This window comes from Scardinius erythrophthalmus (assembly GCF_964197995.2).
Source record: "Scardinius erythrophthalmus genome assembly, chromosome: 23".
NCBI classification, from domain to species: Eukaryota; Metazoa; Chordata; class Actinopteri; order Cypriniformes; family Leuciscidae; genus Scardinius; species Scardinius erythrophthalmus.
In genome coordinates, this window is record NC_138243.1 from 15,926,459 (window position 1) to 15,954,328 (window position 27,870).

General features: G+C 40.7%; 1 protein-coding gene across 1 annotated transcript in view; it reads left to right on the forward strand.

Annotated features, from left to right (window-relative positions):
• Window positions 1–27,870, forward strand: part of gbe1a (glucan (1,4-alpha-), branching enzyme 1a) — a gene marked incomplete at both ends in the record, with an annotated part of 163,175 nt that overhangs the window by 63,405 nt on the left and 71,900 nt on the right. The window contains 3 exons of the mRNA XM_081353888.1: window positions 24,391–24,506; window positions 25,580–25,707; window positions 26,470–26,568. Of these exons, the coding sequence (XP_081210014.1) occupies window positions 24,391–24,506; window positions 25,580–25,707; window positions 26,470–26,568 (343 nt within the window). The remainder of the gene's footprint in view (window positions 1–24,390; window positions 24,507–25,579; window positions 25,708–26,469; window positions 26,569–27,870) is intronic.

The following is a 27,870-nucleotide window of genomic DNA, read 5'->3' on the forward strand; positions in this document are numbered from 1 at the left end:
ATCTTCCCCAGGCTTTACTGCATTTACACCCTTACTCAGCAGACCAAACCGAATTTTAGATGTTTATGTGGATATTTTAACTTTCAAGTGTTAATGTTTATGAGATTTTAAGGAGTCTTGGTCGTTTGAATCCAGAAGTGCAGTCTCATAAATATGTTTTCCAGCTGTGGCTCAAGTACCTCAAACTTGCACTGTTTGAGTATTTGTGTGCTGTCTTTAATTTGCTCCAGTGTATTTGTGCTTATTTATGAAATCTAATTGGAAGATATTTTGATGTTTTAGAGTTCAAACCATTAGACATGCTGTTGCAGTCCAGCACATCTCACTTAACTGGTTCTAATTGAATCCCAAAGGGTCCGCCTCCGCCTGTGAAGTGTTGTTTGGGGCCAGGGAGACTGGCGGGGGGTTAGAGGAAGTTTGGAAGAGACAGCTCATAAGATCCGTCAGAATCACGCAGTGTGGGCTTTTTTCTGGTCTGTTGTCTGCTAACACACTGCCCATCAAAGAAGCTTTTAATAAAGCTGAGATCCACTGCAAGATGAGCACTTTCTACTGAGAACGAGAGCATGGAGAACTGCTGGTACGCTAGCTTTCTGATTCAGTCAAATCCTTCTGGAACCGGCCCCAGAAAATAATGCATAGCAAATGCGTTAATATAAATGCAGACATCTGCAGGTGAGATGTTTGTTTGTATATGTGTGTATTGTGTTATTTAGTTAAAGTTCTTTTTGTGGGCAATGCAAAAACTGTGTAAAAGTCAATCACGTACACACTAAGCAATGCATGATACTAGCATGTTGCTAAACGACTTGACAGTGTAACAAGCACAAAACATACAATCAAACAAAATACTGCTGGTCTTAGTTGGTTTAAACCAGGCAAAGCTGGAATTTAGCGGATTTAGTTCAGCAGTCAGCTGGTCTAACTAAGCCAACTTCAGTTTTGACTTGAACACTTGTGTGCACAGCCAAGTGCACATGCATAGTATATTTCATTATAGCTTGACACATGCACACTAGAATGTTTCATCCTTTTCCAGTGTTCAATTCAAACACTCTCATTTAAAGTCATCATGAAATGGAAGTTGCAATTGTCTTTTTTTCCCCCATTGACTTTTTCAGCAAGGAATGTTTTTTGAATGTAATTTATTTTCTATTGACACTCTTAAGTACTCACAAAATGTAAACTTGTAATTTGCATTTTTCAATACCACCTCTGAGCTTGTCCCGATGCATTCTGGGATGACTTTATCCAGTAAGGATGCATGCAATGCTGGTTTGTGTTTTGTCGAATGTGAGATTTTCCTATAGTTGATTTATCTGGCTTAGAACTATATACTTGTTCTGTGGTCTGAGGCTCAAAAATGGTGTGTAAAAAAACAATGCTAATCAATATTTAGCATTTATCGTATTTTACACTCCGAACAGATTTAATAATCATGAAATGTGGAAACCTGACCTCATTAATGCATTTTATTTTCTTAAAAATAAGTTGAATTGAATGCAGCATTAGAGGTAGGTTTGAAACTGAGTCCCTGAGTCACTCTTCTCTGGAGCTTATTGATTCTCTGAGATGGCAGAAGGTGTTAGCAGTATGACAGAGCAGTCCCGGCTGTGAGCTAAGACTCCGTAGGAGCTCATCGACTGTGCTCTGCCCCACAGGGGCTTCACTTATCACACTGAGGGCTTTTACTCAAAGTCGTCAACACCCAGGGAGCCTCGCAGGAGGGAAGCGCCGGCTCTGTCACCTACTTGCTCTCCGCACTAGTGCTGAAAACCTCCACTTAGGAGACAGACCTTATCTCTCATCAAGGGTGGCATGCCAGGGTTTTGTCTTTAATCAATTATTGATGTGAGAAATAAAGCCGTATTTGAGAGGTGCTTTGTACTTTAACAGGTGAACAGATTGCCTTGTCTGACAGGGCTTGTGTTTCCAGTCAGGCTGAAAATTGAACTTTTTAAGGGTGAGAGAGAGATGTAGAGCAAGGGGCCACCATGATGCCTGAGATTTACTCACAAGCTGAGAGGAGATTCCCCTTTTCTGCTTTCATCTCTGCCTTTTTCACTCTCTCCTCATCAATCACACATGCAGACTCGCTCACAGAATTGAAGGATGCATTTTAAGCTTTTTCTTGCTTTCTTGAATCAGTTTTCGATCAGATCATGAGGTGCTGAAAGATTTACTCAAGTCCACCGGTGAAAACAGATTAAAGGTAATGCTTACATCGTCTCTAAAGATGAAGTAGCACAAACAGCCTAGGAAGTGTTTCCCAACGCATCGTTAGCCAACTATGGTCGCAAGTTCTATTGTTAGCAAATGGTCACGTTGTTCAATGTTTCAATGTGTTTCAATGGGGTTTCAGTTGTGTGGTTGGAACTACAGCTCTCAACCTGTGGTTAGAAGCATCATTTTTTGTTAGTGTCACACATGGACTTCAACATAGATTATATGTGGACATAGGTCATGCTCTTGAATAAAAAAGGCAAGTTAACTTCTATAATTTTAATCCCAATACAAATATACATACATTTCATTAGCGTGTCAATAAACAGCACCATTTATGAAGCAAGCGCATATTTATAAATGATTAATGGAACCCTGGAGTACTGTATGACATAAGAGGGAACCTGTGATGAATCAAACATCAAATTGAATCAAAACAACAGGTAAAAAAATTGTGAAATAGTGCTCAAATGCCATGTTCGTTACAGAAGCATCTCACTTTATTGAAAAATGGCTTACTAAATGAACCAGACTTATACGGGAGTAAGGTGTATGCCAATTACATAGTGCGTTAACATGATTTATTTTTTTAAATATGGCTTTCTATTGTTTGTGCACATGAGCTATAATAATCTGAGATGAATTGTGATTAATTAGCAGAAGTTATGATTCCACCAACTGTGCGTGACATCATTGACAACAGTCCTATATTTTTGAACCAACCATTTTAGGAAACAGTCGTGACTAAATAGTTAGTTTAATGATGGATCATACTACAGTGGTTAAGCAGCAAGTTACGTCGTTGCACAAATAAATGCACCCCTGATTAATTTAAGGTTATGATCGAGTGGCAAATGTTAATGAAAAACTCAACTTTTTGTTGCACAAAACATTGGTTAACATTTATAAATGATCATTTTATAACAGAAATATGTTCTTCCATTCTTTCTCCTGGTGTAAGATGGTCGACAAGTTTCAAGTGTGTGGACATGTGTTTGTGTCTTTAATCCCTTCCCTTTATCCACTGCCTTCTTTTTTCCTTTGTTAGTGGCCTGTTGAAGTGTTACATTGTTGTCTGGTTGCTGATTGGCTGCTCTCTGAGCTGACAGTCGGATTAATTGAGCCTCTCCACTGAGTCCTATCAAATCTCACAGCCAACATTGACACCAAAACAATCAACAACGGCTCGCAGCCCAGCCTGAGATCCACAACTAATTAAAGGGATTGTATGGTTTACTCTTAGAGAGCTGCCTAATGCTCCGCGGGTCATCATAACACGGCATGTGGGATATCAAAGCTCAGAGTAACACTCATGAGGATTTGTTTTTTTATGATTCCTGAGGCAGGTTTGCTTTCTTCTCTTTTGATTAGAACTTTATAATTAATTTGATTGGGTTCCGTTCAGCTTCATTTGATTCAGTTCAATTAAGCTGAATTCAGAAGTGCTTTATTGGAATAATAGGTGAGTTTCCAGTTCTAAAAAAGCTTTTAGACATTAATGACAGTACTAAACCATTCATAAAGGAACAATTATCAGATCACTTTATTTTGATGGTCCCTTTAATGCATTCTGTTGACTATAAGCAACGTTGCATCTACATGTCTCCTAACTATCATTAGTGTTAGGGTTTGAATAAGTTGACATGTTGCAAAGTTACTTATAAGTCAGTAGGACTATAAGTAACTTTGTTAGATGTAATATTTAGCAAATCTCAAAATAAAATCTCAAAATTAACATTTTTCGTATTGTTAATGATGCCTAAATTCTTTTAAAATTCCGATTTTTGCTTATAGTGATTGTTTTATTTATTTAGAATTTTTATATCTACCATTTATCAGTTATTGATCCTAACATGAACATAATAATATTCAGCTTATCTGTTTCAATTAGTTTGTGTCAATCAAGTTAAAAATAAGATAAATTAGAAAATAATCAAATGACCTATTTTTTAATTATGTAATTCAGTAGAATAGATAATCATGTATGGCCATTTAATATATTTATCAAATTTCCCCATTCATTTCCTATATGAAAATAACGACATCATAATATATACTATAACCGTGATATTTTGGTCGTAATTTAACCGAAGTTTGGTCGTACCACCTCCACCCTACATCTGAGTGAACAAAACATCTACAAAGAGCTTGAGAATAGATGGATAAACAGGGAAAAACAGTTCGGGAGGGCGAGAGATCAATGCACAGAAATGAAATGTAAAGGAGTCAGAACATCTCCTCCTCGCATTCCCATGTGCCCTTGTGCTGAATTTCAGACAATCAGAGCAGTGTATTAAAGCCGTTTCTAGACCTTTCACCCCGGCCCTCATTTGCAAATTGCAATTAAAGTTGCGGTGCTATTTTAAGCCTTCAGGTCTGACCCTGGGATTGTGTGTGTGACTCAAAGAAAAGTGCTGAATTATTGTGCCACCTTCATGCCCTGGTCAATAATCTAATGTAATGGGTGCAAGGCTCACCACCCCATAACTCTCTTTCACTTTTGTTAAATGATTTGCAGAATTCATCTGCATAAATTGTATTATGGTAGGTCATCTTTGAGACCTGCAAACAGAAAAATGTCTTTGTTGTTGTTTAAATAAACCATTTATATATATATATATATATATATACACTACATAAAGTACATTAAAGGTCAGTAAGGATGCGTTAGTTTCTATTCATCAAAGAATCCTGGAAAAAAATGTATCACGGTTTCCACATAAATATTAAGCTGCACAACTGTTTTCAACACTGATAATTTCGTTTTGCCATCTCAGAAATACATTTTATTTTAAATGATATTAAAATAGAAAACATTTATTTTAAATCAATAATATTTTACAATATTACAGTTTTTACTGTATTTTTTATCATATAAACGGGCTTGGTAGATACTTCTTTCAAAAACATAAAAAAATCGTACAACCTCAATATTTTGTATAAATATTAGCCCTTTTTACTCTGGCGTGTAATTTTTTTTCTCTCGTCGTATTTGTATCAACTGTTTTATTTCAAATGACATATTTTTTACACTACAATAAAAGGAAATTCAATTTGAACGTGAAATTGCTTATTTTGAAGCTGTCTTCATTTAAATAGTTTAATTGTCGTAAAATGTCAACAAAATGTAAAAAATCCAAACATTTTTGACTAATTTCACTGAGGTTATTTCTGTTCAGAAACATTCTCTTTGGCTGTGTTCGTCTTGCTCTGTTCACTATCTGTAAATGAGGATACTTTTGACCTTGACTGGTCTTCCTGCTATTGATTGTCCACGTTAGCGCAGCCCGTTTTTAATCAGCGGCCTGTTTTGCCTTTCATTCACTCTGCTGGGAGAGAGAGCGCCTCTTCCAGTCTCCCACAGCAACAGATGGCAGAGAAGTCGGGTTGTTTGTGCGCAGAAGAATCTTTTTTTGAAACCGAAACATAATGAGCCCTATATTCAGCCTTCAGTCTTTCCTGCATTTAGTGTTTGGCAGAAAGGCGTTGAGGAGACGGGCTGCCAGTGTGTGTTTATTTCTCTCTGAAATCAGTCTGGTCATTAGTCACTGCACATATAAACCGTTTCCTCGCACTCCTTTCAGAGCCGCCCGTCTTTCGGCCTGCTTACAGCATGTTTTCCGGTTTTAATAGTCGAGGACAGACATTTTATTTTCAAGGAACTGGATTGAAGCATTTTGTGTATGTTGCTGATGAAGGATTTTCTTGGCGTACATAGCAAGTGTTTGTTGTTCAGCCCGCAATTTAACTCAAGGCACAAGACAGCAGTGTTGGGGAAGCTCATTTGAAACTGTACTTAGCCAAGCTACTCATTATTTATAGTAGTTCAACTATCAAGTTTAAAAAAAAAAAGTCGGATACACAAGATAATTACCAAATGTTACTAACTACATTGAAGTTTTTATGTTAATATTTATCAGTCTGGCACAAAAATAATGAGGATCTCAGTTAATGGAACAGTTTTAAACTTGAAAGTTTATTTACAACAAAAAGAGATAATTAAACAAGAAAACACTGATTTATAAAACATACAGTAGTAATAAACCATACTAAATATTTATCTACATAAATTTAAATGCAATTAAAATACACTGTTAATTGTAAGAAAAAGCAGTATATTGCTGAAAAAGCTGAGCTTCTGTCACACAATTAAAAATTGAATATAATTGAATCTGATTGTTTGACGAAGTACATATCGGGGGTTTCCGGTTAGAGCGTCCGTTCAGCGCACCTACATACATGAGAATGCAGATTATCACTATGTTTTATGGCTGCCAATTGATTAAAACAATGAATAATGATCTCTGTATTAATTATCTTGAGCCTGCTGAAATGTTCCTATAAATATATTTTCTTTCCAACTGTGCATTCTGAATAATAAATAGGCTAAATATATTTATCCTCTAAGCTGCAGCAGTCCTATATGCTCTTTCTGACATTTCATACCTGTTGGGTTTACATTTTTAAATGAAATTGACTATTAAAAGGATTGTTTGTGTGCACTGGTGTTTATTCCAGTCTTTTAAAATGGTTGAATGAATGAATGCTCGCGAGGTGCCTGTAACAATGTTAAATAGGCTAGGCTATTTAATCAATAATGCACACAGCGTAGACGAGAATGACAGTCAACTACTTTGAATATTATAGCATTTTGGGCATAAACATGTAAATAGTGAAAAGACTGACATTGAAAAATGACACAGAATGATTAAAATATTTAATCCAAATAAATCAATGTTTGTGGTTCGTACTGATGTCATTCATCTGTTCTCATACACTTCAGCGTCGCGGTCACTAGTTTAGATGAACACTGACACCCTGTGGTGAAATAACGGCATATTCGACAACTGCGTATGTTAAATAAAAGAGACTCTTGAGTTCATCAAGTTGTCAGCTCAATATCATGACATAGTGTCAGAATTAAAAGATCCTCACGCACTCCTCTGATCAGCGAAGGAGAACGGAAGGAAAATGTCGAAGTTTAACGCACCTGAATCCTTTGATTTCGCACAGCCAGCTAGTTGGCCGGCATGGAGGCAGCACTTCTCGCGGTTCAGGATTGCAACGAAACTCGACAAGGAAGATGGTGATGTGCAGGTGAATTCATTACTGTATGCAGTACAGGCGGAACCTATATTCAGCACATTTACATTTTCTGCTGAGGATGAAAATCAGTACTACAATGCAGTAGTTAAAAAGTTTGATGAACATTTCGAACATTTGATTCATGACCGCGCTTGTTTTCATAAAAAGAAATCAACAAAGTGGTGAAAGCGTGGAAGCATTTTTCAGGAGTCTATATGAGCTGGCAGAGTTTTGTGATTTTGGGGCCACTAAAGATGAGCAGATTCGCGATCGTTTCGTGATTGGAATAGTGGATAGCAACGTGTCTGAGAAGCTGCAGCTATAGCCAGATTTGACGCTCGAGAAGGCCATACAGATCGCTCGCCAGTCAGAACTGATTAAAATGCAAAGTGCTGATATGCGAAGTGTATGTGAAGTGGGGCACAAGTTTAAGCACACAAAACAATTCAAGAAACACACAGGAGGTAAATACAGGAATTCAGATGGTAAGATGGTAGCAATGTGGCCTGTTCAAGATGTGCATGTGTACATGACCTAGGGGCTTGTCCCACCCGACAGTAAATACAAAGTTAAGTAAAGTTTTTTTTTTACAAATGAAAGCCAATACTGTAAAGTACAAGATAGATACTGGTGCTGATATCACAGTTATGTCTGAGCAAACATTTCTGAGCCTACCTAGTCACCCATAACTTATTAAAACAGTGGCAGACATCAGGAGTCCAGGTTGCAAACTGGACTGTATCGGCAGATTCTTAGCCTGTACAGAACAAAAGGGACAAAAAGTCAGTTTTTGGACATATGTCGTTAAAGGTCCATATACTAATAATCTCCTTAGCCGAAATACTGCCTGTGAAATGAAACTGGTGAGCAGGGATGACTTAATTAGTACTGAGGATGATGTTTTTGGAGACTTTGGACTTTTAAATTGTGAACCAATCAAAATTGAGCTCAGACATGATGCCAAACCATACAGCCTTTCTACCCCTCGTCGAGTTTCTTTTTCGTTACTGCCAAAAGTGGAAGAGGAGCTGCAGCATATGCTCAGGTCAGGGATCATAACAGAAGTCACGGAAGCAACAGACTGGTGTGCTCCAATGGGTGCCGGTGGTGAAGAAGAACGGTAAAGAGAGAATCTGCGTTGACCTTAAGAAATTAAATGAAGCAGTAAAGCGTGAGAGATTTATTCTGCCCACTCTTGAGAGGACATCGCACCACAACTGTCCGGTGCATGTGTATTCTCAACGTTAGACGCTTCTAGTGGGTTTTGGCAGATACCATTGGACACAAGCTGCAGGAAACTCACCACCTTCATCACCCCCATGGGCCGCTTCTGTTTTCAGAGACTACCCTTCGGAATCACTTCGGCTCCGGAGGTATTTCAGAGAGAAATGAGCACTCTTCTTAAAGACCATGCCGGCACTGTAGCTGTGATGGACGATCTACTGGTGTTCGGCAGAGAATCTGGGATAAAGTTGAATAAAGATAAGTGTCACTTCGGAAAATCTGAGATTTAGTACTTTGGACATGTCATCGGAAAGGATGTAATCCGTCCTGAAACAAATAAAGTGAGGGCCATAACTGAGCTTCCCAGCCCTAAGAATCTGACCGAACTGCGACAGGTATTATGGATGATTTATTACCTGGGCAAATTCGTCTCTGCTCTTTCGTCAATTCTTCATCCGATGACTGAGCTACTGAAAAGTGACACAGAATGGGTCTGGGGTGAGGCTCAGACACAGGCGTTCAATAAGGTCAAAAGCTTGTTGACTACAGCACCAGCACTAACATTCTGTGATGCCAACAGAACCACAGTGGTCAGTGCGGATGCAAGCAGCTATGGCCTCGGAGCTGCCCTGCTGCAGGAGCATGAGAACGGACTACGTCCCATTGCATTCTGTTCAAGGACATTGACATTAACAGAGACAGAGCGCCGCTACTCACAAATCGAGAAGGAGTGCCTGGCTGGAGTGTGGGCATGTGAGCGGTTCTCATGATGCCTACAAGGTATGGACAAATTTGAACTTCAGACTGACCATAAGCCTCTTGTGCCCTTGATAAACACATATGATAGCTCCCGTAAGATGTCAATGACTACTAATGCGCCTGATGAGATTTAATGTCAAAGCAGTGCATGTGCCAGGCAGACAGCTCGTGGTGGCCGACACTCTGTCACGAAACCCGTTGACACATCAGGGCGAGTCTTGACACAGAGGATGATGTCAAGGCGTTTGTACAGTCAGTACTGTCTGCCTATAAGTTAATACAGGTTAAGTGCCATAAGGAAAGCCACGCACGATGATTTAGATCTTCAGTCAGTTTGTAAGTACATTCACCAAGGCTGGCCCTGTCAGAGGTCTCAACTGTCACTCACTCCACGAGTTTCACACTGTCAGAGCTCATCTTTCTGAAGTTGGTGGACTTTTGTTGTACAAGGACAGATAGTGATTCCAGGTTCACAGAGAGGTGTTACCAAGCGGCAACCTCCCTGTCTTTCTTTTAAAACCAACACGGAAGTGAACTAAATGGCAATTCATCGACTGGCCGCTTGAGGCTGGATGCAGAAGTGAGTCAAATCTGTATCTCCCCAATGTTAAAATGCCCAACTTTACAGCAAAAAAAAAACATGTTTACAGTCTGGTGCAAAAAGTGGCTTTGGTCTGTACAGCTAATTTTGCCCTTCATGACAACTGTGAGGGGGGTGAATTTTTTTAGAACTCATCCGTTTAAATTATATTAAGCCTTACATTTCTGCATAATTAAGGGTGTCCACTTTTGAGTGACAGGTGGATTCCCACTGCTGTGGTTATTAGGGGTGGAACAGTACACAGAAGTCATGGTTCGGTTCATACCTCGGTTCAGACATCACGGTTCGGTACGAGTTCGAAACAATGGAGGAAAAAGCAAAACAAAAATGTAGAAGGCAATTTTTGTCTGTTGTCTTTAGGCTGTACCACCAAAGGAAAATACATGTGTTAAGCCTTGTATTTTTTTAAATAGGTTTTATTAATAAAGTAAAGGCATAGAGCCAGTTTATTTGTAGTGCATTGACAATAGTTTTATAATTAGTTTATTAATTAAATTAATAAAAAGACAAAAATACCTTGATATATGTTTGGTAATTGTACCTGAATGAATTTAAAATTAATTTGCTATATTTCAGATCAATATATTTGTTTTCCTTAAAATTTTAAACTTTATTCTCATCTGAATTATAAATAATTTATTTCTGTATAAAATAATACTACCATTAAAAAACAATTTCATTTTATTTTAATCAATGTAGAATGTGTAACTTACTGTGTTGGGTGACAGTTGTAGGTTACAGTTTGACAAGAGTTTACAGTTTGACAAAAGCACAATGTTGTGTTTTATTGCGAGTGTACACAAATATAAGCAAACACTTTGCAGTTTGAATGATGTCCTATGAACAAAATGACGGAGTATGTTTCCACTGTTCGATCGCGCCCGCGCCTCTCTCAACACGCACGCATGCACGCAACATATTCCAGCATTGCAAACTTGACATCGCAGCCTGTCCGTCTATGATTATAGCCACGGAGCTTCAAAGCTAAGGCGGGGCTACAGATTAGGTGTCCCTAAAGAACCCGAGTATCTAACAGTAGTTCTGCATTACATTAATTCATTTGCACGCGAGTTTTATTTATTTTTATACCGTGCATTCTCTGTGTGTATTCATGCACCGAACCGAGACGCCTGTACTGTTTCTGTTCAATACGAATATATGTACCGTTCCACCCCTAGTGGTTATTAGTCATCATTAGCCGTTTGTCTGCTGTCTGTTAGCCGTCACGTTACCTCAGTTCATTGTCTGACTATAAAAATAAATAAATTCGGGAGTGACACGCTACCAAGATGGCGACGGTCAGCCACGCCCACTTTAGGCTTCAAAAACGGTCTTCAGAAACCTACGGGTGACGTCACGGACACATATTTTTTTACAGTCTATGGGTGTTACATCAGCTTCACTCAGGCCCTTGATGTCCTATGTGAAGCTGATGTACCAGCTTGATGTGAAGCTGATGTCTTACTAAGGCCCCGTCCACACTACTGCGTTTTCGTTTAGAAACGGAGAATTAAAACGAATACGATCTCCGTCCACACCAGCGTTTTAGCTGCGTATTAGAATTGATCTCCGTCCACATTAAAACGACTGAAAACGCAGATCACGTGATCATTCAACAACACTGGGCATGCGCGTGCCGGTGTAAACACAACTTCATTGATAAAATGATCCCACCATGCGCTGGTTCTTCCCGGGTTAACCCAAAACCGACGCTCCATGTACGGTCGATACCGCCGCTGCACACGGGAATTGTCACAGATCGCTCGAATGATAACTTGCCTCCGGCGCATGTAGGCAGTTATAGAATTGTAAAATGCAGAATTTACTTGGACAACAGCAGCTAGCAAAGATATACGCCATGACTGATGACACCCAATCATAGAGCCGAGCGTGAGCCTCTACTACGTCATTGTTTCTAAAGTCCTCCGTTTTGACCCGTCCACACTAAAACGCCCTCCGGAGATTCAAAACGAAAAACGGGTCGGCAGCGTTTCTAAACTTCTCCGTTTTAGGTCTCCGTTTTTGCCGTTTTAGTGTGGACGGGAGGTGCAAACGTAGCAAAAGGTCTCCGTTTTTAAACGAAAACGCAGTAGTGTGGACGGGGCCTAAATGTAGGGAAAGAGCTAATATGTCCGTATGGTGGCCTGGTATTGACAAGAACATCTCAAAAATAGTCAAGACGTGTGAGTTTTGCCAAGTCAACAAGCTCTCACAAAAGAGAGAGCCTCTGATGGTTACATCCATTTCCAGCGGTCCATGGCAAAAGATTGCGGCTGACATCTGTGAACTAAATGGCAAGAAATACCTAATAGTCGTGGACTATTGTTTTCGTGATATTGAAATTGCTCAACTACAAGCCATCACAAACCAGCAGGTAATCACACATCTGAAAAACATGTTTGTTCGATGGGGGATCCCATTTGAACTTGTGACAGACAATGCTACTTAGTTCACGGCCACTGAGTTTGCAGAGTTTAAAACGACTTCTCACTCACTCACAACTTCACTCACACTACTTCCAGCCCTCATTATCCGCAGACTAATGGTGCAGCCGAAAATGTTGTAGAGCAAAGCGGATGCTCAGACAGCCAGATCCACAGCTAGCTCTTATGATCTATTGTTCTACACCTATCAGTGCTACTGGACTGAGCCCAGCTCAACTTATGATCGGACGCCAGATCAGAACAACAGTTCCGATGCTTCCAAAGAAACTGTTACCAAGTCCAGTTGATTATGAACAAGTCAGAAGGAATGATAAACAAACCAAGCAAGCTTACCAGTACTTCTACAACCGACGCTACTCTGCACGTAGTTTACCCGACTTGCATCCAGGACAAAGCATGAAAGTCAAGTTGGATGAAGAAAAAGGATGGAAAACATCGGCAACGGTCGTCAGAAAAGCTCCTGAACCCAGGTCATACATTGTACAAACAAAGGAAGGTACAATCTCTCATCGGAACCAGAGACACATTCAGAGAGTTCCTGAGATGCTAGAAACACCTGAAACACCCGACAGACATATTGTACATGGATACAGAGAATTAACTGATGGATCCTCTCTTGAGACTGATTTAACCACAAACTCTGTGAATGGGTCTAGTACCTCACCTCCCATCACAACACACACACGCTCACCCACCTGCGAAAGAACCCTTGCTGGTAGAGAAGTAAAACAGCCTGCAAAGTTTCAGGATTATGTGTTGGGCTAGGTGATTACAACTACCATGCTGCATAGTTTCCTTGCATGCTAATTCTTATAGCATACTGTAAGTGTAGTACAAGAGGAAAATGCAAATTAATGAATGCTATAACGTTCTGTTTATTGACAGGTTATGTAAAAGAGATTGGCTGTGGTAAACAGTTGATATTGCTCTATATATCTTACATAATTATTTAATAAATGCCTCTTTCTTTGTTCCAGAAAATAATAATAATGATGAGGCAGAGGGGAGATGTGGTGATATGTGTACAAGTTTGTGATTGACTATTAGCTGCAGGGTCCAGGGTTGCTTGGCAACCGGGGCGGGGTCATAGAGAGACGACTGTGAGTTTGTTCGACAACTGCGTATGTTTAATAAAAGAGACTCTGAGTTCATCATCAAGTTGTCAGCTCAATATCATGACAGTGGCTTGAGTCTCAGTTACTAGCTCTAAAATTATGTTTTGAAATTAGTCTTGGGATTAGTTGCGTAAGAAATTAGTCCCACACACGAGCATTTAAAGGACAAAAAACCTGACAAATGTCTTGAAATATAACATCTGAACAATGTTTTAAGGTGTGGTAGCCGTAGTATATGCGGAATAATTGACTCTGGGCCGTTGAATTATTTTTATAATAATTCAATGGCCCGTTGTCAATTATTATTTATATATGAGAAAATTATGAGAAATTTGTATGAGAAAATTATTTTACTTATTTAGATCATGTCACCTTATCATATTTCATTGGTCAATGTCATACTTAATTATGTACTTTTTATATACAGTTCTTGAAGTGAAAAAGGGATGTTTTTAGACAGCATTTTGATATGCTTCTTAATTACTGTAAAGAGAAAGAAAAAGGGAGAAGGAAACAGGCTGAAAACGTACCGTTCTTACTTTCTGCAATGATAAAATATTAACTTTGTTGCCATAGATGAATATGAGCATCACCTACACTGTACATTGTGAACTTAAATAAAGACAAAAGAGCAGATATTTTGAACACGTTTCACTACACATTAAATTCCCAGTCTGTCCTCTACATGAACTTCTTTCTCCAGGCCACATCATTCATTTTTGGGTGGTTTGATTGATTGGGTTTGTAGAGAGACTGGGATTAAAGATTTTACTCTTAGGCTTCTTTTGATGTTTATTTTCTGTTTCTGTAGTGTTGTTGTTTTATTGTTTGATGTTTTTGCTTTACCACAAAAAGTTGTTTGTTTACATTGTACAGTTCAGAAAATCCTGTAACGGCATACAACTCACAAGCAAATGTTTAATACTTTGCAAGTATTTGAAAACAAATACAAAACTTAGAAACAAGAGAACCCGACATTAATTAATCAGGACCTTCAGGAATAGAATCCATAAACATGTTGAGTTGCACTATTCATTTGGACTCCATACAAAAGAATACAATAATGGCTTATCTGCAGATGCGAGTTCAACAAACCTGCCAGCATTTAACCTTGGGAATCAACAGAAAGATTGAAAGAACAGGGTAGCGCTCAAAGAATAAACACTAGAGAAACTTTACTAGCAACAAAGATTTTGAATCTGAATACCATGAGATCATTTTTACTCACCAACTTTTTGTTATACTAACCCATCAGCTCTCTTGCGGCTCAAGAGCTCTTTCTGTCTCACTTCAAAACATGTTGCTCAGTGACATTGTATAGGGGCTATATCTTAATTTTTGTTAATATCTGAATGTTTATTTGTTTCATTCCTGTTATGCAGTACTCAGAGCCATATAGAGAGAGAGTTGCGACAACTCCATTGACAACAATGGAACGCTTTTTTTACAGCAATGGCGGCTCGTAGAGCCTCTCAATAGTTCCCGGAAGTAACAACAGCACGGTAGAACAGACCGTTTGTGATGCACTTTTAAAAGGTAAGACGTTTAAAGAATAAGATTGTATATTATCAGTACATCTGAATCAAATAAACTTGTGTTTTAAAGCATGCTAGGTGATTCCGAAGCACTTCCTGGAACTATCTGAGGTCTACGCGAATCACATGACAACGAAGCATTTTGAACTTCCGTTCGCAACTCTCTCTCTCTATGGCTCTGGCAGTACTGTACTTTTTCAAACTGATATTCAAATATGAATATGCTTTTGTTTTCATTTAAGGACTTTCCATGGTTAGGTCAAGCTCAGGCACTTAAACTTTATTAATCATAACTTGATATACACAATGGAAGGAAAATGGATGAAAATAAACCATTAATCAATAAGGGACTGAGAGTTTGTTTGCACAAGAATGTCAGTGTCAGGGTTATGTTCTGTTTCAATGGAATTTTAGTTTGTTTCGCCTTGTTTTCCTGTTCTTTCCTTTGTTCCCCATTTTCACGCTCTTCTTTTGTTACCGTGGTTACTGATTTAGATGCACATCTTTTTTTAGTCTGCTTCATCCTGTCTATTTTATGCAGCCTTCACGGGCTATTAGAAATTTCCAACTTCTCACTTCTGAAGTGGTGATTTCGAGCTCATCAGATTCAAATTTTGACTTCAGTGGGCGTTTGTGTCCAATTTTTTAACTAGGAAACTAGTAAGATAATTCCGATAGCACGTTAAGGCAGCATAAACCCTTAGTTTTTTATTTTAATACATTTTTTAAACGTATTTATTTTACTGTGATGATAACTGAATTTTCAGCATCATTACTTCAGTCTTCAGTGTCACATGATCCTTCCGAAATCACTTTAAATGTGCTGATTTGCTAGCCTGGCTAACGTCAGACCTCTTTCTCATTGAGACGTGGTCTGGGAACCATATGTTCATTTTCGCATATTTGAGGCGTGGTTTACGAATGCCCAGAGCCGTTTATTGGGCGCTACGAATGTCTATCAAATGCGCCTGCACGTAGCTCATAGCCAATCATTTCAATTATACCAGATGACGTATGTAGAGCGGCAGAAATTCGACGAGGAAGAAGACGAAATAAACTTGCGTTCTAAACTACTTAGAACACTATCTAAGGCTGCATCGAAAGGTAACTTCGCGTCTGCTGCCATGTTGGATCCATAGATATAAACAAACTGCTTCGGTGTGTCGCATTGACGTCGTCATCATCTTGCTGCTCCCTCCCCGTTCTCTGATTGGTTCCCTTTTTGAGGGGAAAATCTGGTCCATGGTGTCTAGGCTGTCTAGCAGCGTGAATAAAATTGCGTTGTGTGCAAGGTGGCATGGGGAAACCCAGGCTACTGATTTGCTGTTCAAGAAACATTTCTTATCATAATAAATGTTGAAAACAGTTCTGTTGTGGAAATTTTTTCAGGGTTCTTTGATGAATTGAAAGTTCAAAAGAACAGCATTTATTTGAATAAATTTTTTTTGTTGGTGTAAATGTATATAGTCTTTTTTAGGGCCCTATCATACACCCGGCGCAAGGCAGCGCCAAGCACAATGCAAGTGTTTTTTGCTAGTTTTAGTCCGACACAGTTATCACGTCCTGCACCACATTGTTTAAATGGCAAATGCATTTGCGGCCATTTATGCGCCCATGGGCGTGCTGGTCTGAAAACGAGGTGTGTTCTGGCGCATTGTTGGCACGTTGCTATTTTGAAGCAACAGAAATAGACTTCATTTTTTTTGTTATTTAAAGACCACGTTAGGAATGTGCGCCTATAGGCGGGTCCACAACGCGCGTACACTCTGCTTATTAAACACACAGAGACGCACAGCAGCACACAAACATGCCAAATATTACAATTAAAAGGATTACAATGTAAAAGATTATTATTGTGTACATAATGATATGGTGGAATCCGGCTTGTCCCGTAGATGGTCTGCTTGCGCACTTTAACCTCGCACACAAGCAGTTCCGTTTGCGCTCTGGTTCGGTCTTTCCACTATCAAATTCCGTCATGTAAATAGCGAATCTGCCATGGCATTTAAAGGGAATGGGAGATGAGACTCTGTTTGGTTTAACGCACGTAAATCCCAAAACACACCCATTACTCATTAAGAGAATAGGGACAACCCTTTTAGACCATGCACCTGGTGGACTGACCATTTTTCCAATCGTTAAACTAGCAAAAGTGGATTCGGACATGCCCTAAGTGAACTTGCCAGACCACTTTAGACTATGCGCTTACTAGATCGTTAAAATAGCATCCTGTAAGGGTCCTTGAAAGTGTATTACAAAACAGGAATGAACCATTTTCATTTTCATATCGTTTGTTTAAGTTCTAAGTCTTGAGATTAAGTTCTCAAGCTTCAATATTTGACCACTGTTGTATAATATAAATGGCATTGTAATCATTATGTATTAGCAATTACAGATAAGTCCAGTCATGGAAAGGTTTAGGAACCTTTACTAAACAACATCTTAATCCATGTTTCTGTCACATTTCTTTAGAGAGATATCATTCGTGTGATGATATTTATTGTGAGGAGTGTTTCGGTGGTAAACATCCTCTTACAAAGTGTGTCAAATTCATCTGAGCAGAATGAGGCTGCTCTCATAGTTTCACTGTCAGAATGAAGTGTTTAGCCATGTATTATTTGACTATTGTGAACATGCAAAGCAAATGATGTTTGTCTGATCTGCTAGTTCAAGTCCTGGTCAGTGGCCCATCTGCTCTGCTCTTGAATTATTAACCCTTATGGGCTCTCAGCATCTGCCCCTGCACTCTCACCTCTGTCCTACAGCACAAATACACACAAAGATTTCAATAAGAAAATCGTATTAAATGGTTTGATGTCATGACACATCAGCAATGACCTACTTTACTGAAGTGCTTGAGGTTGAAAGGGCTGATTTGTTTGAAAATACTGTGAAGTTGAAGGATTGTGGGGGTTTCAACTATCACAACCATTCATCACTCATCTCCATTTGGCCTCTGTGGGAATCTTATTGTGCTTCCCACCTTTTCTCTCTCTCATTCTTGTCAGTTTGATGTGATGGTCCTAATCTGTTTATGGTGAGGGTGGAGGCAGACCTGTGGGTTCTGTAACCTTATCATATCAGAGCAGCTTCCCGTTAGATTCCACAGATGCACAAATGCAATCTGCCTCTGTTTATGAAAGCTTCATATCGGGATAATATGCATGGCTTTTTATCAGTGTGCGGCAAGACTCTATCTATGCAGTGAAAGAGTGTGCGTGTGTGTGAAAGGGGAGGATGTGGCAACAGCGAGAGCATTTGCTGGGATTGAATTCTTATTATGACCATTCATGTATTCAAAGATGCACGGAAAAATATGTTTTTGGTTTTCAGTGCATGTTTGTAGACTTATATGCATTTGAGCTTTATGTGAATTAGAGGTCTGCTATTGTCACGATCCACACTCAGGGAAACACAGGAAGATCCAATAATGCAAAATGGAATTTTAATAGGGAAATCCGTAATCAGAAACTAGTCCAGGCAAGGGTCAAAAATACAAAAAAGCAGTCCAAAAACATAAAACAATAAACAGGAACAACAAGTGGAACAGACCTCACAAGTGGCGTGATGAAAAACAAGGAATCCGTAACAAACACAAAACAGGCAGGGTATTTATACCCAGGGAAACGACAATGATAATGGGAAACAGGCTGAGTGCAATAATCAGTGATGAGGGACAGCTGAGTGCAATGAACAGACAAGGATCATGGGGAATGTAGTGCAAGAGTGTGCTGGACACCGTGAGGAAGGAGGACATCTAGTGGTGACCCAAGGAACATAAACCAGACACTGTGACATGACCCCCCTTCTACGGAGCGGCTACCAGACGCTCCAAGACATAGAAACAAACAAAACAAGAGTCCAGGCGGGAGGTGGAACGGTGGAGGATCAGGGGGAGGGATGGGGGGCCAGGTCCATGGAGGGGAACAGAAACAGGGAGTGACAGCTCATCTGGCGGCCAGGACGGGGACGACAGTCCATCGGGCGGCCAGGGCGGAGCAGAGAGTCCATCGGGCGGCCAGGACGGAGCAGAGGGTCCATCGGGCGGCCAGGACGGAGACTCTCCCTCGGGCGGCCAGGGCGGAGAAGACCCCTCGGGCGGCCAGGGCGGAGACGACCCCTCGGGCGGCCACGGCGGAGACGACCCCTCGGGCGGCCAGGGCTCAGGCCCAGGAACTGGCACCAGCGGCTCAGGCACTGGAACTGGCACCACCGGCTCAGGCACTGGAACTGGCACCACCGGCTCAGGCACTGGAACTGGCACCACCGGCTCAGGCACTGGAACTGGCACCACCGGCTCAGGCACTGGAACTGGCACCACCGGCTCAGGAACTGGAACTGGCACCACCGGCTCAGGAACTGGAACTGGCACCACCGGCTCAGGCACTGGAACTGGCACCACCGGCTCAGGCACTGGAACTGGCACCACCGGCTCAGGCACTGGAACTGGCACCACCGGCTCAGGCACTGGAACTGGCACCACCGGCTCAGGCACTGGAACTGGCACCACCGGCTCAGGCACCGACCTCACCGGCCCAGGAACAGACATCACCGGCTCAGGAACAGACATAGGTACAGGAACAGACACAGGTGCTGCGTTCCAGTCCAAAATTGTCATGCCCTTCACTCGCTAACTTCCCTTCGTCTCGTTCACTCGGATGTACGTCATCGCGAGTGCCCACTACTGGCGGAAACTGCAATGGTCTGAACTGGAACGTCCTAAGCCCTTGATCACTTAGAATCAGCTGTGGAGTTGATTTATTATTTACATTTTTTTCCCTTTAATAATTTGTTTAATGCAGCATCCAAATGTTTATAGGTGTGTTTGGGTTGTTTTAAATAAAACAAATATATAATTAATATATCACAGAGTTGTCTGTGTGGTGGTGATTAGACGAGATATGTGGTGACGTCACAATCGTACTGCATTGTGGGACATATAGGTGCCTGAAGTGTACATTCGAAGCAGACTCGCTCCCTCGGTCAAAATCGAGGGAACGAGGGTCTGTCCATATAAACTTCCCTCGTCCACTTCACGAAGTGGAACGCACTTCAAAATGGCGGCAGGGATTCCCCCGAGGGGAAGTGCTTAGGGAAGTTCGCAAGTGCGTGTCTAAAAGTGGACTGGAACGCAGCAAGGAACAGACATAGGCACAGAAACAAACACAGGAACAGACACTGGCTCCGGCTCAGGAACCGACACTGGCTCCGGCTCAGGAACCGACACTGGCTCCGGCTCAGGAACCGACACTGGCTCCGGCTCAGGAACCGACACTGGCTCCGGCTCAGGAACCGACACTGGCTCCGGCTCAGGAACCGACACTGGCTCCGGCTCACGAACCGACACTGGCTCCGGCTCACGAACCGACACTGGCTCCGGCTCACGAACCGGCACTGGCAGCCGGCACTGGCTCCGGCACTGGCAGCCGGCACTGGCTCCGGCTCACGAACCGGCACTGGCTCCGGCTCACGAACCGGCACTGGCTCCGGCTCACGAACCGACACTGGCTCCGGCTCACGAACCGGCACTGGCAGCCGACAATGGCTCCGGCTCACCAACCGACACTGGCTCCGGCTCACGAACCGACACTGGCTCCGGCTCGGCAGCGGCCATCTTGTCCGAAGACACAGGCTCGGCAGACGTGACGGGAACACTCTCAGCGGCGGCCATCTTGTCCGAAGACACAGGCTCGGCAGACGTGAAGGGAACACTCTCGGCAGCGGCCATCTTGTCCGAAGACACCGGCTCAGCAGACGTGACGTGAACAGTCTCTGGCTGGGCAGACGTGACGTGAACAGTCTCTGGCTGGGCAGACGTGACGTGAACAGTCTCTGGCTGGGCAGACGTGACGTGAACAGTCTCTGGCTGGGCAGACGTGACGTGAACAGTCTCTGGCTGGGCAGACGTGACGTGAAGTGCAGGCTCGGTGGGAAGATACTCAGGCAGGACGGTCTTGGTGGGACGAGACTTAGACACGATGGCCCTCCTGGCAACACGCGCTGACATCAGCGGAGAATCGGCCATGCTGGAAACCAGTCCTGGACAGCAATAGACAGATCTGGTGGTTGGCTTGATGGTTGGCGTGACTGGTGTGTCCCACTGGCTCCGATGATGGAGGTATTTGGTGAACCCCCAAAAGTCCAGGACCTCCAACCCCTTCATCTCCCACCCAGGCAATGGGTCATCCAGGCAGCCATTAAAAAAATCCTTTAAAGCTGCATCGTTGTAGTCCATGCCTCTAGAGAGGGTCCAAAAAGTCTGAGCCAGACAATTCACCGTCTGGCCTTGCTGGCGTAGAAGCATCAAATTTTGGACCCGTCCCCTCCTCTCCTTCTCCGTCTTAGGGGGAGAGATACGAAACCCCATAATGCTGGATCTTTATTCTTGACGGATTCCTTCTGTCACGATCCACACTCAGGGAAACACAGGAAGATCCAATAATGCAAAATGGAATTTTAATAGGGAAATCCGTAATCAGAAACTAGTCCAGGCAAGGGTCAAAAATACAAAAAAGCAGTCCAGAAACATAAAACAATAAACAGGAACAACAAGTGGAACAGACCTCACAAGTGGCGTGATGAAAAACAAGGAATCCGTAACAAACACAAAACAGGCAGGGTATTTATACCCAGGGAAACGACAATGATAATGGGAAACAGGCTGAGTGCAATAATCAGTGATGAGGGACAGCTGAGTGCAATGAACAGACAAGGATCATGGGGAATGTAGTGCAAGAGTGTGCTGGACACCGTGAGGAAGGAGGACATCTAGTGGTGACCCAAGGAACATAAACCAGACACTGTGACAGCTATTGGTTGGTTCATTCGTCAGTTGGTTGGTTGGTTAGATGGTTCATTCGTTGGTTGGTTCAAATATAATAGAATATAAATAGTATTTATTAAATATTTCAGAAAAGTAATGTTGCATTTCTGTGACTACTCCATAGAAATAGGGCAATTTTGGTTTGGGTCGGGTGAGGACCTTTAAAATTTGACAGTACTGACTGGGTTAGGTCAGGATTGCAGGGTCTTTTTCAAGGGCTGAGTACATGAGTTTAACTTCATGTCTGTGCAGTAAACATAAGTTTGTTTTTACAAAATGTTGCTGAGTCTTTACTGTAGGCAGCATCCTTGATAAAGCCCCTGCAGATTTTCTCATCTAAAATTGATGATACTGTTTATTTGCTGGATTGTTTGACTTTTGACTGTGGGAGCTATATTTTTCTAGGCCCATAGCTGTGGACTCCTGGGTCAATGCAAATGTTATAGATCTGAAATGTACAGGTCTGGACCGAACTCCTCAAAGGTTTCCACAAAGCCAAGGCAAAACCCATTTTAACCAGCCCTGATGACTGTCTTGCCAAGGCCTGCAGCTATATACTTCGGTGGATGCTCTCGGATGTATTCATACAAGCATGCAAGCACACGATTATGACTTCGAGCACATAAATATGGACTGAATACATCAATGCTTGCTTGAATATTTAGCTGTGGTTGTAGATATCATTTGCGAACGTGACGTGAATGTGGTCAGCGGGTTTAAAAAAGTAGTGAAGTAACTCAGTTGTGTCGAGTACTTTTGTTAACACTATGGTATGGGTATGCTAGAGGTTCTTATCTCTTTTTAATGAATTAAATGCGCCTGCGGTGAGTCTGAATGCTTTTACGACACTGTTACAAACAAAGAATTAAAAGCATAACGTTGTTAGAATTGAATCCCTGCTGTTATACCTAATCACATGTTTGAATGCACACGAGACGGGGGACTGCGAGAAAGTTAGATTTACTTTGGGATGGCTTCATAGGCCCTCAGTTGAAAACTCGGTTCTCAATTTAATTTCAGGAATAAAGGATTGAGAGAGGATGAGAGACTGTGTGGGGGCCTCATCCAAAAAGTTAGTGGGATATCGGGGCTAATTTACACTGTGATGGTTTCACAGTGTGCATCATGCGGGGAATACATCCAGTTTACTTTATCATTGAGTGGGTTTCTATGTATGAATTGGAATATTGTCTGAAGAAAATGTGAGTAGTACCTCACTGTGCAAAATTTTGGAGTGTTTTTAAATGTGTTTCTGCATAGCTGCTAGGGTGTTTTCTCGGGCAGGAGTTTTCAAATTGGGCTGTGGGGACACATAGGTGTCAGCAACAGAGTGATGGGGGACCGGAAGAAAACACATTTGACAAAATGCACTTTTAAGGCTGTCAAAGTTAAGGGAATAGTTCACTTAAAAATGAAAATTCTGTCATAATTTACTCAACCTCAAGTTGTTTCAAACCTGTATGAATTTCTTTCTTCTGCTGAACACAAAGACAGTTGATGGACCTCATAGACTTCCATAGTAGGAAAAAAATACTATGAAAGTCAGTGGGGTCCATCAACTGTTTGGTTACCGACATTCTTTAAAATATCTTCCTTTGTGTTCAGCAGAACAAAGAAATGCAGACAGGTTTGAAACAACTTGAGGGTGAGTAAATGATGACAGAATTTTCAATTTTAAATGAACTATTCCTTAGAGTTTTTTTTTTTTTTTTTTTTAAACAAACTTACAGGCTTTGCTTCCTGATTCTATTGACAACCACAACCACCACAACAGAAAAAAATAATAATATTTTTCTCACACAGTATAATTGGGTCTTACCTGTATATGAAATGCATAAAACTCTTGCAAGGAGATCATCATATTTTGGGGTCGTTAGCATGTTTAAAAAATTATTACTCGAGTAATATTCCTCATTCCTCAATAAAAAATACATTTGAAAAGGATGAAGGAAAGCATGTGAGAGCAATAAATGAAGAGCTGGAGGTTGTTCTCAGAGGGCTATTTCTCATGAAAGAACTGTTTCAGTCTTCCTCATTCACACACTGTTCATCGTTCTCCTTGGGGAATCACACCACCACCAGCCACCCAACCTGCTGCTCCTGCTGCTCCTGCTGCTTGTTTCTATCTTTCTCTCTCCATCTGTCTTTCTGGGCTGAATCAACCAACCTTGTGTTACAGCTACTATTTAATCAGAGAATGAATCTATTACTCAAACGTGTGTTTTAGTGCTGTCAATCAATTAAACATTTAATTACTTTATTACATGGAATGCCAATTATTCAATCAAGTTAAACAACATTCACAAATATTACAATTAACTGCACATATAAATATTTTATGAGAAAAGCCCTCAAATGAAGATCTGAAAACATTAGTATGGTAGGAGAGGGAATCATTGAATAGATGATACAAAATAATGTGTCCTTTGTGAACAGCTTGATCTGATTTTTTTCCTTTGAATTTATATGCATCAGAGGAGTGTGTTCTAGTTGATTGATTTTTTGGATTCTTATTTCATCAGAGAGGGGTCGATTTTGATTTTGATGTTGTAGAGAAAATGTCTTTCTCTCTTTCCCATAGCTGGGAGGTAGTGCGTTTCCTCCTCTCCAACCTGCGCTGGTGGATGGAGGAGTATCACTTTGACGGCTTCAGGTTTGACGGCGTGACCTCAATGCTCTATCACCACCACGGCATCGGTCAGCATCATTATTCAGTGTAAAAACAATTCACTGTCTTAATCAGTGTCTTTTGGTCTTGTAAAAACACAGTCTCCTTAAAATGAGTTAAATTTACTTGTGAAGCTAAATTTGTAGGTAATAAATGTGCAAGAGATTAGACCTTTATCTTGAATAAAAAGGTATTTTTCTTATATAGTGTATTTTAATTCATTGGTTCAGCGTTCATCGGTTGTTTATTGGTAGTGTCATTACGGTGCAACTCTAGTGCAGGAAAATCTTTAGTTATTTTAGTTCTGTTTTCATCCACATCGGTGAAAGAATGCACATGCGAAAAACGTTAACAGAACCAAACATCAACCAGTTCTACCATACCATGCATTTTTTCAGCAATTTTTTTATTTATGCTGAAAATAATAATGATAATAAAGTTATTCTGCACTGTACAAAATTATTTTCATGATTTGTTATCGAACGTTTTTATCCTTTTGTCAAATCAACCTGGATCATTTATGTGGTTCAGGTAACATAATATTTTGAGTTTCTATTTATTAAACTAATCTCCTTTATTGGATTAACTCGCATTTTTAATTTCAATTAACTAAAAAATGTAAGGAAACCAGGTAACTTTAAGTTAAACCAACAATAAGTTTTTACAGTGGGGCTAAGAAAAATAAACTACGGTTACTGCCTATTTTCTAAAAACAAGTCTTAATATCTTATGCAATTTTGCTTGGTTTTCTAGCAGGGCCTTCATTTACCCTGTTTTAAAGACATTCAGTTTTCACTGACAAACATTTTTTTTTTTTTTTTTGCCTCTGTATGTCTCTGTATTAGTTCATCTGTATGAAATGTAAAAGCTTTGATGCAGATGCATGCCAGCTATGTCATTTCTGTTGTATTAATAAGTCTCTAAATCACTAAAACTGGACGAAAAGTACAAACTGCATGAATAGATTTGAAAGGCCCTCTTAGACCATTATCATAAATAATGAGAGACCTTGGCCGCTCTACATATTACGTGAAATGATTATGAAAGGTCTGTGATGTCATTAATCCATATTCCACTAGAATAATATATTTTTTTTGTACAGGCACATCATTTTCTGGGAACTACGGCGAGTACTTTGGAATGCATGTGGATGAAAACGCGGTCCTTTATCTGATGCTGGCCAATCACATTTTGCACATGCTTTACCCACAATGCATCACTGTAGCAGAGGTGAGAGCCTACCTGCACCACAGTGCATTTCTTTTTTTTCACAAGAGGTATAATCTTTCCTGCTCGCACCTCTTTCCCACCAATTACAGCTCCCATTACCTTTTTTCTCGCTCCAGAGTGGAAATTTCATTTAATTCTTTTCTATTCACCTGCTCTGTGGCGGTGCATTTATTTAAAGCTGAGCTCCTGAGAAATGGGATCTGAACACTGTGGCTAATGGATCAGGGTGATAATTAAGTGATTAAGGCCAAAAGATTCAAGAAAAGAACAAGAGAGGTTTACAAGGGCAGTTATCGTATGGATCTGTGCCACAGTCTCTCTCGCTTTCTTCTTCAACAGTCTCATATGACCCACAGGCAGGTTGTAATAGAAGCAGGCGTTTTTCAAATTGCTTTAATTTGCCTATCTGCCAATGTGATTAATCGAAAGTACAGAACGAATGGGGAAGTGGAAGAATACAGCTGCATCCCCGAAGAAGGACAGAATCTGTCTAAAGGTTTGCTGCAAACCAGGCAACATTCTTTCCATACATTTACTCAATCCAAAAAAACTCTCACTTCAGAAAAAATCACAAGTTTTCAACTATTACTATCTCTTACTATAGTTGTTAGATTGCACTGACTAATGACTTGATGACTTGGCTTGGATCAAATAGAAACTAGGTATCATGTTCCAAGAGATAGCGTGATCTGAATTTTTCCAGCAGGGAATGCACATTCTCACCATTCCTCACTCGTCATTTCCTCATGGATTTTTGTGTAGGATGTATCAGGGATGCCAGGTCTGTGCAGGTCCATTGAAGAGGGAGGACTGGGCTTTGATTACCGTCTGACCATGGCCGTGCCAGACAAATGGATCCAGGTGAGCTCCCATCTCTCTCTCTCTCTCTCTCTCTCTCTCTCTCTCTCTCTCTCTCTCTCTCTCTCTCTCTCTCTCTCTCTCTCTCTCTCTCTCTCTCTCTCTCTCTCTCTCTCTCTCTCTCTCGCTCCACACAGATGTTGCTCCTTTGTGTTTGGTTCTGTGCAAATGATGTTGTTTGATGTTTGCAGTTCACCGTTTTGAGGTCATCTCTCTTTATGAAGCTGCGTATTTGTAGTCTCTCTGCAGCGGCTGTCTCGCATCCAAAATCCCCCGCTGGCTCGACTCTGCGCATGGATCAGCGTGGGCATTTCCGTTTTAATTCGAGCCAGGTTTTTGCATGGCCGTGCCTTTTTAAAATGACAAAAGAAAGAGTATTGATTGAGTTTGCTTCGTGAGTTCAGGGTGTAATCTGAGATCTGGCACAGCTTGTTCAGATAGCAGCCCCCTTTTTTCTGTCGGTCTTCTATTTCAGTCCCACTTTGTCCATCTTTCATTCGTCTTTTGGCAGAATTTCGAATGCCATTAAAAGGTTTGTGTATTGATATCCCAGTCTCTATCTCTCAGTTATAAAAAGCCTTGGTGTTTGTGTGAGTTTGCACTTGTTCTGTTTCCCTCTCTTGCATATAGACACGCACACAAATTATACAGGCTTATTCAACATGACTTCCAAAACTCTAATCACTTGTAAGTCTTGCGTAGGAAAGTCAAATTTTTCACGCTTGGCACCAAACCAGAACGCAACCCAGAAAAATAATTGAAAACAAGTGAAACAAATCGTATTCAATCATATAAAAAAAGAGACTTGCAAATTGTATTGCGTTTTAGCTGAGCACAGAATACCAAGCGCATCCCTGTTTACAATCTTAAAGGAACAGTTAAACCCAAATGACAATCCTCAAAACAAAACATTTTGCCCCAAATTTTGTCAATGACAATGGCATTAGGATTTGCATGTCTTGTAATTAATTATGACTTGCCAAGTTTGAACATGAGAAGGCACAAATAAGATTAGAAAGCTACACTGCTAAAAAATCTTAATCATGCTAAAAATCCTGCTAAAAAAATATTCTTAATGTTTTCATTTAAATAAAAACATCTAAATATAATTAAGAACAAAGATTGTAAAATGTATATAGCATTATTATAAATAAATGCTGTCCTTTCAAACTTTCTACTCATCAAAGAATCTATGAAAATAACATTTTCCCAAAAAATATTAAGCAACACAACTGTTTTAAACATTGACAATAATAAGAAATGTTTCTTGAGCAGCAAATCAGCATATTAGAATGAATCCTGATT